This window comes from Medicago truncatula, chromosome 2 (assembly GCF_003473485.1).
Source record: "Medicago truncatula cultivar Jemalong A17 chromosome 2, MtrunA17r5.0-ANR, whole genome shotgun sequence".
NCBI lineage: Eukaryota > Viridiplantae > Streptophyta > Magnoliopsida > Fabales > Fabaceae > Medicago > Medicago truncatula.
Genome location: NC_053043.1, coordinates 25,095,075 through 25,112,796, shown reverse-complemented (window position 1 = coordinate 25,112,796; position 17,722 = coordinate 25,095,075). Strand labels below are relative to the sequence as shown.

The 17,722-nt window shown below is 35.4% G+C and overlaps 1 protein-coding gene across 1 annotated transcript; it reads left to right on the top strand.

Annotated features, from left to right (window-relative positions):
- Nucleotides 1-5,135: 5,135 nt before the first annotated feature.
- LOC112418287 (protein TSS) lies at nucleotides 5,136-16,858 on the top strand. The gene is made up of 23 exons (XM_024774607.2): nucleotides 5,136-5,378; nucleotides 5,586-5,647; nucleotides 6,280-6,372; nucleotides 6,452-6,524; nucleotides 6,617-6,829; nucleotides 6,949-7,013; nucleotides 7,158-7,289; nucleotides 7,720-7,761; nucleotides 7,854-8,372; nucleotides 8,455-8,615; nucleotides 9,036-9,534; nucleotides 9,818-9,880; nucleotides 9,960-10,061; nucleotides 10,249-10,569; nucleotides 10,642-10,734; nucleotides 10,822-10,923; nucleotides 11,010-11,114; nucleotides 11,462-11,595; nucleotides 12,439-12,622; nucleotides 13,120-13,251; nucleotides 13,337-13,449; nucleotides 14,254-14,332; nucleotides 14,452-16,858. Exons 1-23 carry the CDS (start codon nucleotides 5,309-5,311, stop codon nucleotides 16,414-16,416), a joined length of 5,322 nt encoding a protein of 1,773 aa, XP_024630375.1. The 5' UTR covers nucleotides 5,136-5,308; the 3' UTR covers nucleotides 16,417-16,858.
- The last annotated feature ends 864 nt before the right edge of the window (nucleotides 16,859-17,722 follow it).

Here is a 17,722-nt window from a genome sequence, read left to right as displayed (position 1 = left end):
TATTCAAGCTGAAACTGATAATCATGGGCACAATGATAATCTTATGCAGCAAGAAAAGAATGCTCAAATTAGTTTGGAGCAAGCACTAAATATTGAAGAAATGTTCTGGCAACAAAAATCAAAAGTCCAGTGGCATAGTGAAGGTGACCGAAACACAGCATATTTCCATAGGGTAGCCAAAATCAAAAATGCCTCAAACCTCATTACCTCTATTAAACATGGGGATACAGTGTTAACTGACAATATGGAAATCTTAGAGCATATAGTCAATCATTTCTCCTCTCTCTTCAATAACACAACAAATACTAGAGATAATGGTTTGATTGATGAAGTGATTCCTAGTCTCATTACTGAAAGAATCAATACCATGCTTACTTTGTTACCTACTGAGGAAGAAATTTTTCAAGTAGTGTTTTCTTTAAACAAAGATAGTGCCCCAGGTCCAGATGGATTTGGAGCACTATTCTTTCAAACTTTTTGGGACATTGTTAAAAATGATGCTCCAAAAGCAGTTTTACAATTTTTTTCAACTGGTTGGATTTTACCTAATTACAATGCTAATAATATTGTTCTTATTCCAAAGACTAAAAATGCAGGTACGGTGAGTGACTATAGGCCCATTGTTATTGCCAATTTCAAATTCAAAATCATCTCCAAGATCTTAGTAGATAGGCTAGCCAAAATCATGCCTGCTATTACATCTGTCCAGCAGAGAGGTTTCATCAAAGGAAGGAGCCTTAAAGATTGTATTTGTCTTACTTCTGAAGCAATCAACCTTTTACATAAAAAAATCTTTTGGAGGCAACTTAGCTTTGAAGGTGGACATAGCCAAAGCTTTTGATACTCTTGACTGGAGTTTTCTTCTTCAAGTTCTTAAGAAGTTTGGTTTTAGTGAAACATTCTGCAAGTGGATTCATTCCATCCTCAATTCAGCAAAATTGTCAGTTTCAATTAATGGAAAGCTGCATGGCTACTTTTCTTGCACTAGGGGAGTCAGGCAAGGAGACCCCCTCTCTCCTCTTCTTTTCTGCCTTGCAGAAGAAGTTATTAGCAGATGCTTAACTAAACAAGTTGTGAATGGGAAATTGAAGTTGATTCAGGGCACCAGAGACATTGCAATACCCTCCCACATTCTTTATGCTGATGACATGATGTTATTTTGCAAAGGTACCACTTCCGATCTCAATTGTCTTAAGGATATCTTCATGAAATATGCTGAAAGTTCTGGCCAGCTAGTCAACCCACAAAAATCATCCATATATGCTGGTTCCATTTCAAATCATAGGCTATCTCAAATAGCAACAATGATTGGTTTCAAGATTGGCTCCCTCCCATTTACATATTTAGGAGTCCCAATTTTTAAAGGCAAACCTAAAAAATCATATTTTCAACCTATTGCGGATAAAGTAAAAGTAAAGCTGGCTGCTTGGAAAGCTTCACTTCTCTCCATGGCAGGAAGAGTGCAATTAATCAAGAGTGTGGTGCAAAGCATGCTCATTCATTGTTTATCAATCTATTCTTGGCTGGTTTCACTGACAAAGGATATGGAAAGATGGATTAGAAATTTTCTTTGGAGTGGAGATATTTATCAAAAGAAATTGGTCAATGTTTCTTGGTACAATGTTTGCAAGCCTACTAAAGAGGGTGGTCTTGGTATCAGGTACTTGTCTAGTATTAACGAAGCAGGTAACCTCAAGCTTTGTTGGGAAATCACTCAATCTGAATTGCAATGGGCAACTTTTCTCAAGAGTAGGGTTTTGAGGAACAACAAACCGATATCTCATCATATCTCATCTTCTATTTGGTGTAGTGCAAAACATAAATTACCTATCATTCTTAACAATTCTTCATGGCAATTAGGTAATGGTGAAAAGATTAATTTTTGGTGCGATTCTTGGTGCGGAGAAGCTTTTGTTTCTGCGTTCAATATTCCTGATCATCTTCATAGCTCTCTGCACTCTTCAGTGGCACATTTCATTCATAATAATGATTGGAATGTACCTTAAGTAATCAAGGAAGCTTTCCCTTCTCTTCAACAGAAGTTAAACTTAATTACTATTCCTTTTAATCAAAAGGAGGATAAAAGGATCTAGACAAACTCTCATGATGGCAACTTAACCTTCAAGGATGCCTACTTGTTTCATAACTCAAACACTTCTCAAAATTTTAGCTGGGCAAAACTCATATGGAACAAAGCCATCCCTCCATCAAAATCTCAACTTATGTGGAGAATCCTGTTGGATAGAATGCCCACGGATGATCAGTTAATCAAGAGAGGATGCTCTATACCATCTATTTGTAGTCTTTGCAACTCATCATCAGAATCTTCTTCACATCTTTTTCTAGATTGCAGCTTTGCTGCTCAGATTTGGAATTGGCTTAGTGGAGTGTTCAATTGCGCCATTAATCTTTCTTCTCTCAGTGAACCTCTAGACGTCATCAACAATGCAGCTTCTCCTCAATGTAAGTTGGTAATGTTGTCTGCTATCATTCACTCTTTTCACACAATTTGGTACTGCAGAAACCAAAAAATCTTCAATGATAAATCAATCAACTTCAGATCCGCCATCAACTTAATAATTGCCGGAACATCTTTGTCTGGCAATTTAACTTCCCTCACTACTTCTTCATCCATATCAGACTTTACTATCCTGAAGCAGTTTAGTGTCACGATCAAACCTCCCAAACCTCAAATCATTAAGGAGGTGCTCTGGAATCTTCCCATTTTTAACTAGACGAAGTGCAATTCTGATGGTGCTTCTCTTGGAAATCCAGGTTAGGCTGCTTGTGGTGCCCTATTCAGAAACTCAAACTCAGTTTTCCTTGGTGGCTTTGCGGTTAATCTTGGTATTACTTCAACTCTCTGCTCTGAGCTCATTGGCGCAATGCTTGCTATTGAAATTGCCCATCATAAAGGTTGGCTCTCTCTTTGGTTAGAGACCGATTCTCAACTTGTTTTCCTGGCCTTCAAGTCTTCCAAAATTATTCCCTGGCATCTTCAAAACAGATGGAGCAACTGTCTTCACCTCCTTTCCTCCATGAATTTTCATGTCTCCCACATATATAGAGAAGGAAACAAATGCGCTGACTCTCCTGCAAATCTTGGCCTATCCATTGCTTCTCATGTATGGTTCAATCAAGCACCTTCTATTATTATGGCAGACTTAGTTACAAATCAGCTAGGTTTACCTAATTTTAGGGTTTCTTAATCTTTTTGAAGGTTTTGGTTCTTGTCCCCCTTTTGTATCTTTTTGTACGTTTGGCTTTCTCTTTCAATATATTATGGGATTGTAGCTGATGCTACAATTTCCTTTGCCTTAAAAAAAAAAAAAAAATAATCTTATCTTAGCATTTGGATGAGTGAAGCTTATTTTACTATAAAAAATTATACTCCTATTTAATAGTAATATTTTACTTATGATTTGTTTTTTTAGTAACAACTAATTGAATTTAGGGTCTTGTTAACCAGTGCCTTAAGAGCAGTGGTTAAGGATTTAAAAGAGGAAATAATTTATGAATTTTAGGTAGAAAATACTACCTCCGTCCCTATATATAAAACCCTTTTGATAAAATTACGGGAATTAAGAAAGTGGATATTTATATTAAAGTTGTTTGTAATCACTATTATTTTTACAATTTTATCCTTAAGGGAAAGAGAGTTTATGTTTTTCATATCCCATTTATTAATGATTGAAGAAAAATATGTATAATAAATAGGGACATGTATGTAAAGAAATAATTAATGTAGTTGGAAATAGTAAAAGAATCTTATAAAAAAAGATAAAAAAAATTCACAAAAAATTCTTATAATTAGAGACGAAAGTAGTATTTCATTTTTAATTTTCAACATAGTGAAAACACAAGTTCCATTACAAAAAATCTTCTTTAAATTTTTAAACAAGTGCACTTGCCACTCGTTAACATTTTCCTTAAATTCCCTTAAATTTATTGTTGGAGTCCGGGTATCTCTACGGACTACTAGATCTGAGAAAGCTTTTAGCGGTCCATATTGAGACTTGTCACTTGACTAACTTCTCCTTATGTCACGAGGTATGGTAATGTTTTGATGAATAGATGGATGCATGTTATGTTATTTTAGTTGAATTGAGAAAATTGAACACAGGTTCGAGGTGTGAGGCTGAAAGATAACGTGGAAATCGTATCACTGAAACCATGTCACGTTTCAATTGTGCAAGGTAAACTAACTCCATTCAACTTAGTCTTTTGTATACAATTACACACATATGATCACTAACAATATTGTTGTTATTTTTCAGAGGTGGCTGTGACGCATATTCGGAGACTTTTAGACATCACGGCATGCACCTCAGCCTTCAATGGCTCCCCAAAACCCAAAGAGTATCAGAATTTGGACAATTCTATGACTTCTTTTCATATTTTCCCACCTTTCACCTCCCTTTCAATGTCAGTCTAATCTCTACTGCTTTCCTTTCAATCTGGTTCATAGCTATGAAGCACGGATAAGGACACCGGACACGACAGACACGCCGACACAGCTAATAATTTGAAAAAATAACATAATTCAGTGTAATTACAATGTCGTGTCGGTGTCCGACAGGCCTTCAATGGATTTTAGTTTGATTGAACATTATTCATATTGTAATTTTATTAGTTTAATTTTGGTTTACTGGCAGATATACGAAGATCAAACCGTCCATTCCTTGAGGATAAGACAGAGCATGATTTCTTTCAGCTTGTTCATTATGTCCTTATTTTAATTTCTTTGAACTACTACATACTATTTTGCCACTCCATTAGTGAGTTATTATGGCATAATAGAATACTTATCTACCTTTGATGTGGTATCACCATCTCCTATCAGAAAATGCAGAAGCAGGACTAAGGTTTTTCTTTTGGGATGAAAGATGAAAAACTGATTGAAAATCTGATCTTATACGCGCCTTCCTCCTTCGTTTTGTCTTCAACCAGCGTACATGTCATTTCTCTTTTACTTTTTCTTTTAATTTTGTTTTATTTGTTAGTCACGGTTAAAATAAAAGTGTGGCAATTATAGCTTACCTTATCTTTCTATCCAAACTTTTTTTGTTTTTTCTCTTTTTCTATCTCTCAGAATCTATATTCTCTATTCTCGTTTCTCACTTCCTCACTCAATTTTTATCATTTCACTCATTTCACTTCTGGACAGAGCTTATTGGCGGTTAGTACTACAAAGTATGTTTGCAGTGTTTATTAAATAATTCAGGCATTGCCTCTAGTTATTTCTGTCCAAGAACAAACTACATTCAAACAATAAAATTTGAAAGTACCATCAATTCGTGGTAGTGCAATGGCTCCAAAGACAGGAAAAACAAAACCGCACAAAACTAAGGGAGAAAAAAAGAAAAAAGAAGAGAAAGGTTCGATTACTATATATGAAACTTCATTTCCTCTTTATTATTAGCCAATTTTTCATTCATGTTAATACAAAAAACGCTTAAACTTGAAACCCAAGTTTACTTGTATCTTATGGCTGTCTATCTAATTGCATTGTTATCATTTTTTTATTCAATTTCATTGGTTCTAAAAATTCTCCACCTTATCCTTTTTTACCTCGTCCTTTGCAGTTTTGCCGACTGTTATTGAGATTAGTGTTGAGACACCAGATGGTTCACAAGTTATCCTCAAGGTATGGACGATGGTGAATAATTTCAATTTCTTTGTCTTCTTGCTTCTTATTATTAATTTTATTATTTCTTCTTTATTCATTTACGATACAAGATAAACACTCCTTAGCGTTTACTTAAGAAGTTTCTATTTACCAATTATTTAAATACTCCTAAAGAATGAATAAGCGTATTCTAACAAATCTTCATAGAAGTCAGTTAAAAAAACATAACTAAAATCAAAGATATTTTTAACTAGCAAGCAAAACCTGTTCAACAAATTTGTTTCAAGCTGTTATGTCAACCCTTATATATAATTACAGTGTTGTGATATTACATCATCATCAATTTTACATTGATTTAATGTTAAATCAATGTTAGATCGTTTAAAATTGTTTTACTCGATATATATTTTCTAAATTTGACCGTTGAGTAGTAAGTTTATATCATTTTAAGGCTTCCTCAAAATAATATGCCATAGGTAAACTCCGACTTCCTCAAACATTAGAGGACTGAAGCTTATCTTAGCATTCGGATGAGTGAAGCTTGTTTTACTATAAAAACTATACTCCTATTTAATAGTAATATTTTACTTGTGATTTTTTGTTGTTGTTGGTAATAACAGCAACTAACTGAATTTATTGTTGGGAGGCAGGGTATCTCTACAGACAGGATACTAGATTTGAGAAAGCTTTTAGCGGTCCATGTTGAGACTTGTCACTTGACTAACTTCTCCTTATGTCACGAGGTATGGTAATGTTTTGATGAATAGATGGATGCATGTTATGTTATTTTAGTTGAACTGAAATTGAGAGAATTGAACACAGGTTCGAGGTGAGAGGCTGAAAGATAACGTGGAAATCGTATCACTGAAACCATGTCATGTTTCAATCGTGCAAGGTAACTAACTAACCAACTAACTTAATTCAACTTAGTCTTGTGTATACAATTACATACATATGATCACTAACAATATTGTTGTTATTTTTCAGAGGAGTACAACACGGAAGAGGTGGCGGTGACGCATATTCGGAGACTTTTAGACATCACGGCATGCACCTCAACCTTCAATGGCTCCCCAAAACCCAAAGCAACCAAGGATCAGAATTTAGATTTGGGTGGTGATGTCTCCATGTGTCCACCGCCAAGACTTGGACAATTCTATGACTTCTTTTCATTTTCCCACCTTACACCTCCCTTTCAATGTCAGTCTAATCTCCAATGCTTTCCTTTCAATCTGGTTCATAGTTGTATGATGGATTTTAGTTTGGTTAAACATTATTTATATTCTAGTTTTATTTGTTTAATTTTGATTTACTGGCAGATATACGAAGATCAAACCGTCCATTCCTCGAGGATAAGACAGAGGATGATTTCTTTCAGATTGATGTAAGGGATGTTCATTATGTCGTTATTTTAATTTCTTTGAACTACTACATACTGCTTTGCCACTTTCCATTAGTGAGTTATTATGGCATGGCAGAATACTTATCTACCTTTGATGTGGTATTCTTGTGTATTTGGCATGTGCAGGTTAGGGTTTGTAGCGGAAAACCAACTACAATTGTTGCATCCAGGAAAGGATTCTATCCTGCTGGAAAACGTCTTCTTATGACCCATGCATTGGTGCCTCTCTTACAGCAGATAAGCAGGGTGTTTGATTCTGTAAGTTTAAACTCATTATTGTTTCTTAGAGTTTTTCTGGTTTGAAGCATTTGTCATTCCTAACGTAGGGTTTAAAGAAAAACTGATTAAGAAATTAAAAATTTAAATGTATTTATCAAAAATTTCAATATATATATTTTGTTAACATTACTCTTTCATATTGATATTAATGAAAAAAACTTTTGAGAAGAAAGATATAATGTTTCCAAAATACTCAGTCAAAATTATTTCTTACCTTTTTCTTTAAGAAAACAATTCTCATGTAGAACTTTTGTTTTTTACTCTAATTTCATAAATATCATGTTGTATATTCTAATAATGGCATAACATCATATTATATTATAGAACTTGGCTAAACAAGAGTATGTTCTTCAATAAAAGGTAAATAATAATAATAATAATAATAATAATATAATAATCTTTGTTTCAGGCCTACGGAGCTCTTATGAAGGCATTTACAGAACACAATAAGGTACATATTTTGCATAACATTATAAGACTTACTTTGTTATGCTAACTGTACCAGATTTTTTTTTTTTTACAATTATATTGGTATGATTTCAGTTTGGAAATCTTCCTTACGGTTTTCGTGCAAACACATGGGTTGTCCCTCCAGTTGTTTCTGATAATCCAGCAACATTTCCCTCGCTACCCATGGAAGATGAAACTTGGGGAGGAAATGGAGGCGGTCAAGGAAGTGATTGTAAACATGAAAAGAGACAGTGGGCAAGAGATTTTGCAATCTTGGCAGCAATGCCTTGTCAAAATGCAGAAGAGAGGCAAATTAGAGATAGGAAAGCCTTTCTGCTTCATAGTTTATTCGTAGATGTATCAGTCTTCAAAGCAGTTTCTGCAATTAAGCATTTTAAAGATAGCAAGCAAAGTTCTATCAGTAATGTTCCAACTTCCTATGAAGAAAGAACTGGTGATATAAATATTAAGGTGACAAGAGATGTATCTGATGCAAGCCTTAAATTGGACTTCAAAAATGATGGGACTCGGGTTCTTGGATTATCAGAGGAAGAACTTGCTCAGAGAAACTTGCTTAAAGGCATAACCGCTGATGAAAGTGCAGCTGTTCATGTAAGTTTGATGTTTGAACCTCCTATAATGCACTGAAGTGATTTTTGACATTTCAAGTTTTGCCTCTCTTTTGTTTTTCTAGGACACTCCTACTCTAGGTGCAGTGATTATACGACATAGTGGCTACACAGCTGTCGTAAAGGTTTCACCTGAGAGTGATTGGGCGGGGAGTCCTGATGGTTCCTTGGAAATTGATATCGAGGACCAGCCTGAAGGAGGTGCAAATGCATTAAATGTTAACAGGTAGTTTGGACTGCATTCGTTAATTATTCTAATTACTTTAAGAAGCGCAATTTATGATTGTAATAATAAAAATGAAAAACAGCTCTTGCTTTAATTAAAAAAACTTTGACATGTAAATTACATTATGCACAACTTTAAATTACTTTTTTTCAATGTAATCTGACCCTTAATTTACCACTGAGTTGACCTATTTTGATAATCAAGGACCATTACGAGTCCTTGATGCAAACTTAATTCCGGCGTCATAAAAAGTCATTGCTGTCTTTGCAAGTCGCAACTTATAATGCAATAGCAACGATATGCTTAAGAATTTCTTTTGGTAAATTTGCTTTTGTATAAGGATTCATCTACATTTATCATTTTGGGTTAAATCTGGCTTTACAAGTTCCTGATACAATTTTCTTGTAAACTTACCGTCAGCTTGAGGATGCTATTACACAAGTCATCCACACCTCAATCATCTAATGCAATCCAACGAGTCCCAAGCACAGATATTGATAATTCTCATTCTGCTCGGTCTTTCGTAAAGAAAGTTCTGGAGGAAAGTTTTCTAAAATTGAAGGAAGAGGACACTAGACATAGGAAATCTATCAGATGGGAGCTTGGGGCATGTTGGGTACAACATTTGCAAAATCAAGATACAGCAAAAACTGAGCCGAAAAAGGCTGAAGAAGCTAAACTTGAACCATCTGTAAAAGGTCTTGGCAAGCAAGGTGGATTACTAAAAGAATTGAAGAAAAAGATTGACATCAGGAACTCGAAAGTCGAACAGGGGAATGACATTGACATAAAGAAGCCTGATGCTACTCAACAGGAATTAGAGAGACAGTGTGAAGAAAAGGAAACTATATGGAGAAAACTGCTTCCTGAGGCTGCATATTCACGCCTTAAAGAATCTAAAACTGATTTTCATCTCAAGGTTCATACGTGCTTTCTGACATGATTGATACTGCATTAGATGGTGTTTAACATGTTTCCTTATTTTTCCTTCTATCCGTATTTGTAATGTGATTCTTCAAAAAAAAATGCACCAATTTTCTAATTTAAACTTTTTTTTAAGAGAGAAATTGGGAAGGGGAAAATTTTATTAATCAACGTGGTACTAATGTCCATTTTACAAGTGTCTCAGAGGGGATTCAAACTCAGCACCTCAACGTGGAAATTTTTTTTAAGAGAGCTTTACTGGTTCTCTAATTTTGCAGTCACCGGATGAATTGATGGAGATGGCACATAAATATTATGATGACGTTGCACTTCCAAAGCTGGTTAGTTTCATAATTTTAAGCTTGTTTTCAAGCTGAATTATTCTTGAATTGGTTAGTTACTGTGACTTCAAATCCTTAGGTGGCAGATTTTGGATCCCTTGAACTTTCACCTGTTGATGGAAGAACATTGACTGATTTCATGCATACCAGGGGTTTGCAAATGTTTTCTTTAGGAAAAGTGGTAATGTTCTAATCTTTACTCTTTTCTGCATATTTCCTTTACATATACTACCATATCGCCTTACATTGGACTATATGTTTCCCCCTTTAACTAAGTATTTTAGTGTTTCTCCTTAACCTTATTTTAAATCAGGCAATGTAAAAGAAAATTGTGCCGGTAATATACTTATTCAAGTTCTCTCTGTCAGGTTGAACTTGCTGATAAACTTCCTCATGTGCAATCACTTTGTATACATGAGATGGTCGTTCGATCGTACAAGCACATCTTGCAAGCTGTTGTTGCAGCTGTTGATAATGATTCGGAATTGGCATCATCTATAGCATCATGCTTAAATATATTGTTGGGAGCACCATCAGTTGAAACTAACGATGTTGACATTACTAATTGTGATATACTGAAATGGAATTGGGTAGAAACCTTTCTTTTGAAGAGGTATGGTTGGCAGTGGAAGTATGAAAGTAGTAAAGATCTAAGAAAGTTTTCCATTCTCCGTGGACTGTGCCATAAGGTAAAATAAAAGGCTTGATGATATTGACTGTTTTCTGCCATCAACATTTTAACTTTAAGAATCCTTTAAAAGGTTGGACTTGAGCTAGCTCCGAGAGACTATGATATGGATACATCATCTCCTTTCCGAAAGTCAGATATTGTCAGCATGGTCCCTATATACAAGGTGAAATACACGACAAATTAATTTTGTTATCTGGAAAATTGACTATATTTTTCTCAAGCGATATTGACTCAATTGCAATTTTCATAGCATGTTGCTTGCTCATCTGCTGATGGCCGGACACTGTTGGAATCATCAAAGACTTCCTTGGATAAAGGCAAATTGGAGGATTCTGTCAACTACGGCACAAAGGTATGAATAAATTTTCCCATCTTTCAGCAAGGTTTATTCATGTAGCCAGTAACTAATTTACCAACATTTTGAATTGAATCTTGAAGGCACTTTCAAAATTAGTATCGGTGTGTGGGCCTTACCATAGAATGACAGCAGGAGCTTATAGTCTCTTGGCTGTTGTGCTATACCATACTGGTGATTTCAATCAGGTATGTATTTTAATATTGTTAAATTTTATGTTAATTCATGGAAACTGCTGATATATGCTGTGAAAATCAAAAGCGCTATGTGTGATTTATATTAGATCACAGATGAACTTGGTTTGACATATTTGCGTGCTTAGTAATAGTAAATCTTCACAAATTTATTTTGTTTTAAGAAGTAGTAAATCTGTGCATCATGAAAAACATTGAATCAGGAGTAGAGACCTGCATTTTCTTATCTTAATAGAATACACAGGCACATAATATTTTATGAAACAATTCGAACATTTTTTATTACTTACTTGCCGTGTTAATTCCCTATCATAATAATAATTTAATTGTGGTTTTCTTAGGCAACCATCTATCAGCAAAAAGCACTAGATATTAATGAAAGAGAGCTTGGACTGGACCATCCTGATACCATGAAAAGTTATGGAGATCTAGCAGTTTTCTATTATCGACTCCAGCATACTGAGTTGGCTTTAAAGTATGCTTCCAATATCATACTCTTAATTGTTGATTTCTATATCGTTGTATGTCCTTTTTGTTCTTCATATGAGAATCTAAATGTCCCAATATTGTGCGACCTTTTCTATTTCTGACCATAGAAAGTCCTGTCACAATTTCGAATTAATAAGAAGACGAACCTCTAATATTATGGATATTGTTCTAGTGTTTCTATGTACCTACAAAATCTTGTAGCATGAAAATACTCCCCTTAAATTGCACCACAGGTGTATATTAACATTACTTTAAACATAAAGGTAAATTTTCTAAAAAGTATTGTCATTAGCCCTGGTGGTCAACCCTAATGTTTTAATATCTAACAAAATAATACAAACATACCTAACATGTGGATATGGGATGAACATGATATGGGGCGAGCCATACATCCGGGGACTGAACATGGGAATACAATGTAATCTGAAACAGAAACTAGTAGAGGGAAGCAATGGAATGAGGGATGGAAATCAACTCTGCTCTGCCTCTTAGATACATTTACCTAATTAGAGGCTTACTAATCTATCAACAAAATCTCACGATTTTATGTTTATACCATCTTGATGGGAAGAAAGTGGTCAAATTATAATTTAATTAGTTAGGGGATACCAAGATGGTATGGTGACTGGGGCGAGGGAGTTATGGAGAGGACAGATAAGGAGGCAAAGGGTTTGATCACCGCTTCTAACATAATACTAACAATACTAATATTGGCCGTTTCAAGAAAAATGTAAATTAAGTAGCTATGATTTTTCTTCTTTACCTAGCCATACATTAGGAAAACTCGTGTTTATAATTTCACCATTCTTGTTTTCTCATATGTATTTAGGTATGTTAATCGTGCATTGTATCTTCTGCACCTAACTTGTGGACCTTCACATCCGAACACTGCTGCCACCTACATCAATGTAGCAATGATGGAAGAAGGACTGGGGAATGTCCATGTTGCCCTGAGATACCTTCATGAGGCTTTAAAATGTAACAAAAGATTACTCGGAGCTGATCATATACAGGTCCCTCTCATTCTTAGCATGAAGAAATAATTTTAAAAGTTGCTATTTGATGAGATCTATAGTCGTATGATGATATGATGAATTGGGATACACACAGAAATTGATATTATGAAACTGAGCAGCACTCTGAGTTCTATTCAATTAGATTTTGTATTATGAAACTATAAGAACCCAATAACATTTTATTCAACAGGAACTTATTTGGAAGTTTCCACGACATTGGCCATTGCATTGACTTAACATCTATTTTCACCAATTGTGGTGAAGTGGTACAAGATTTGTAAAACTTAAATCATTAAATGATTGTATCATTCAATGCCATTAAAAAGGGTATTATTGGATTTGAAAATTAAAAAAATGAAGAATTTCCTTATTATTAACAATGTGCAACAAATGTTAAGAAATGCAATTTCATGTAGCATTGTTATTTGTTCAGTGTCTTCCACAATATCCATCCCATTGGGATTAACTTATTTTCATAATATTGGCTTGTTCAGACGGCAGCCAGCTATCACGCAATAGCCATTGCTCTTTCTTTGATGGAAGCATACTCTCTTAGCGTTCAGCATGAACAGACCACTCTCCAGATATTGCAGGCCAAACTTGGGTCTGATGATCTAAGAACTCAGGTACTCTTGCATATGCTATTTCATGGTAGATATATATAAGCAGCAATTCTTGTTCCTTACGCATATAAATGTGAATCTATTACAGGATGCAGCTGCTTGGCTTGAATATTTCGAGTCAAAGGCTCTCGAACAGCAGGAAGCCGCACGGAATGGTACACCTAAGCCAGATGCCTCAATCTCCAGCAAAGGTCATCTAAGGTAGTCATAACAATCAGAATAATTTATACTTAAATCATTCCATCTGGTTCAATTCATTTTCGAAAGAATGCACTTGGATTAATCGTCTGTATTTACATTGATTCTGACCTTGGTTGGTTAGCCTTCTGCTAACCATCATTCCCTTCATGAACACTAAATGGAATATGTTTTCCTGCTAGCTTAGAGCTGGTTGGACGAAGATAATATGACAGATGGACTGGCGAAGCTTCATTTAAATGAATGTGTTGAGGTCGTAGGGCATAAGATTGAAATTAGTTATCAGTTGTTAAGAGAAGATGGGATGGGAGAGTGAGTCAGGACTGGCAAAATTCCCGTGTTTATCATTTTTTTTACATTCTTTCGTCTTCGTGATATGGGATCACATTAATTCATACTTGGGGAACAGCTCCATAATACTTATTTCTATGGTTTCTATCAGTTCTTTCCTATTTTTTAAACCAGAGTCTATCAGTTTCTAATCAAGTAAATCTACTAATAGAACAGATGTAAAATTAGACAAAAATGATTCGATCTCCGTTTTGTGATTCTGCTTAGTATTTTAATGATTCTACATATTAATTGTGTTCATAATTTTGGCTGAAAATATATGTTGATTTTACATGAAAAATGTCTAGGATCTATGTTCCTAAGTCTTACTCCAATCCTGAAATGGTTGTATTTATCTGTCTGAAAAGTTTACAACTGGTTAAATACAAAATTTGACAAGACATGATATTTTCATTAATCAATAATTTTTTTTTCTCCTTTTCAATATTTTATAACAATCAAAATGTCTTATATCAGTGTGTCAGACCTCTTGGATTATATAACGCCAGATGCTGATTTGAAAGCAAGAGAAGCACAAAAGAAGGCTCGTGCCAAGGTAATAAATACCTTATTTTATCCAGGATATTTCTCTTCGTGCTCATATTTTCTATATTACTTCTAATATTCTTTTACCATATTTTACTGAAAGAAACTCAATTATATTTATCGTTACAGTTAAAAGAAAAACCAGGCCAAAATTGGGATACAGCTACAGATGAAAATCACAAGGAGGAAGACGTGTCTCAAGATTATTCAATTACAGAGACTTCAAGTGATAAAGAAAACAAATCTGAAGCTCAATTTCAAGAACAAAAGATTGATAAAGTTGAGTCCATTGACATAGATCAAACAATGTTCATTGAAAATAATAAACTAGCACAGGATGACAGCTCAGATGAAGGATGGCAGGAAGCTGTTCCCAAAGGTCGTTCGCTCATTGGGCGCAAGTCATCTTCATCAAGGAGACCGACCCTAGCAAAACTGAACACCAACTTCATGAGTGCTTCGCAATCACCAAGACATCGAGGAAAACCCGCAAACTTTTCTTCTCCAAGATCAAATTTAAATGAGACTAGTGTGGGGCCCTCCCTTCCTGTTTCAAAAAAGTTTGTCAAGAGCTCAAGCTTCAGTCCTAAGCTGATTAACTCTAACACCCCTACTGCTGGAGTAGAGAAGTTAGCAGACACAAAGTCAGCTCCAGCCAGCCCAGCTCTAAGTGATCAAATTGCTAAACCAGCTCATGTTAGTGGTGGCGTCGCTCTTCAGTCAACAAGTAAACTTTTTTCTTACAAAGAAGTTGCCTTAGCCCCCCCTGGAACAATCGTCAAGGCTGTAGCTGAACAGCCAGCGAAAGGAAATTTCAATGTTGAACAAAATTCCGAGGTGAGCCCCATAATAAATGCAACAAAGGAGATTCATAGTAATGTGGCAAGCTCAAATGATATCGAAGATAATGTTCATGATTCAATTGATGAGAAACCGCAAGAATCTTTCCATGTTGAAGAAAAAGAGACGGAAGTTGTTGTGGTGACAAATAATACCAAAACATTAAAAAGAAATGAGGTCAGAAAACCCCGGGAAGCCAACAATGATGGTGTTGTAGAGAAGAATGTTGAAGTTGGAAACATCATAGCTATTGAGGTTGAGAAATCTGATTGTTTGAACAATGCGGCCAATGCTACCTCCAATGGTTCATCAGAGATAGATGCTAATACAACTTTAACCATTTCAGTTGAAAGTAAAACACAATTAGATGGAAATGATGTCTCTTTATCAAAAGATATGGTTACTGAGGGAGATGAGAAAAAACTTGACTTTCCCCAACCATCTGACGGAGAAAAGAAAGAAGAAATAGAAACCGGAAAAGAACCAACCAAGAAACTTTCAGCTTCTGCACCACCATTTAATCCGTCCACAATTCCAATTTTTGGCTCTGTTCCGGTTCCAGGTTTCAATGATCATGTAGGCATATTGCCCCCACCGGTAAATATTTCTCCTTTGCTTCCACGAAGATCTTTACATCAGTCCGCAACATCTAGGGTTCCATATGGTCCACGAATTTCTGGTGGCTATAATAGACATTATGGGAACCGAGTTCCACGAAATAAAAATGCATTTCCCTCTAGTGATGGCAACCCTAACAGCCCTCCAACAATAATGAACCCACATGCCACAGAGTTTGTACCTGGACAAACTTGGGTACCCCCTAATGAATACATGGCTTCTCCAAATAGCATTCTAGTATCTCCTAACAGTTCTCCTCCAGTCTCTCCTAATGATGAAATTCCTCCTAATTCACTAAACGATACCCCAGTGAATCAAAATGAGTTTGCAACATCTCCATGTTCAAATGATTCAGCACAAGTTGAAGTTATTCTTCAAAATGAAAAAGTTGTAGATGAGCAAGTTACAGAAGCTTTCTCAATACGAGTCAATAGTGAAAAGCAGCTAGTTCCTCAACAACACCCGCCTGCGAGCAACGAAAATTGTTGTCCTAGACAAGAAGAAAAGGATATATACCTTAGCCACCCAATTGAGGATGAAGTAGTCAACAACGACACTGTAGATAAGGTAAAGCCAGACAAATGTTGGGGAGATTACAGTGACAATGAAGTTGATACGAATGGGGTAATTGGTTAATGAATGTTGGAGCTTTTCTTGGTAATCAAGAAAGAGTTTTTGTTGCAAAGGTGTCAAGATAACAAAATGTGATGCAAGGGATTGACTAGATTGACGATCTCGTAGACCCGAATCATTCATGGTATAACTGATTACTAATAATGAAATGTGGAAGTCTCATCCATATATTGATTGAGAGGGAGGTTCAAGTTTAAGGCCTGTTTTTGTGAAGAAAGTCACATGACCACAGAAGACTGTGAGTAGTTACTTAGCAATGTGTTAAATTCTTTTGATCTGTTGTATTTTTTTCCATGTTTAGCTTTAATGTTATGATACTCTGATTATGGCTGATGACTAGGATGCAAGATAAGTAATGTATTATCTTTGTCTTTACAAAATTGTTATAATTGATATTTTAAAATGGTACTTTCCATGTGATGAATAACATGCTTAACATTCAAAATGTTGGACTTGATGTCGTAAATTTGAAAGGAGGGAAATATTTATATGTATACTGAGCACAACAAGTATTGTTGTAATTGGCTTCAAAATTGTGAAGTTGGGAAAACTTGCGATCGTGACACGATTTGTGAAGCGTGTCACGATTTTGCAATGTCGTGAGCATGTTTTGCAGGGTGTCCAATCATGACACGATTTTGGGAAAACGTGACACGATTTTCGGCTTGTTGGGAAAGTTTTTAGAATAAGGTTGGTCGTACCTTGGGTCGTACGCACTAAACGTGTCACGATTTGGCAAAACGTAACACGATTTTGATAGCTGAAAACTGTTATATAAGTGTTCTTTGCAGATTTTGAAGGAGAGCTAGAAGAGAGAGAAACTTTGGAAATCAAAGGAGGTAACTTTAGGGTTGAGGGTCTTTGATTAGAGTTATCTTGGGTTGGGAGACATTGTAAACACCTTGGGTGAGTGAAAATCATTGAGTTTATTATTCATTGGTGAGATTGGGAAAATGAGCAGAAATTAGGTTTGTTTTTTGTGAACTTGTTGAAGCTAATTTCTTGTAACCCATTTGTATCTCTTTGTAAGAACTCATTGACAGTGGATTGGAGAGATCAATCTCTCCCCCAGATTAGGTCAAGTTGGACCGAACTGGGTCAACAATTTTTGGTGTGTTTGTTCCTCTCTTCTCTCCCTTTATCTTTTGCTTGTGGTTTTGTGTTTTTCACTTTGATTCCTAGATTAGATCTAGGTGCTGTTATTGTTAATTATTGCTTGTGTTCACTTTGACATTGGTTACTACCTTCCTTTGCTCCACACATCATAGTTTGTATTGGTATGAGTTGAGTCCGAATTCACAACAAGTAT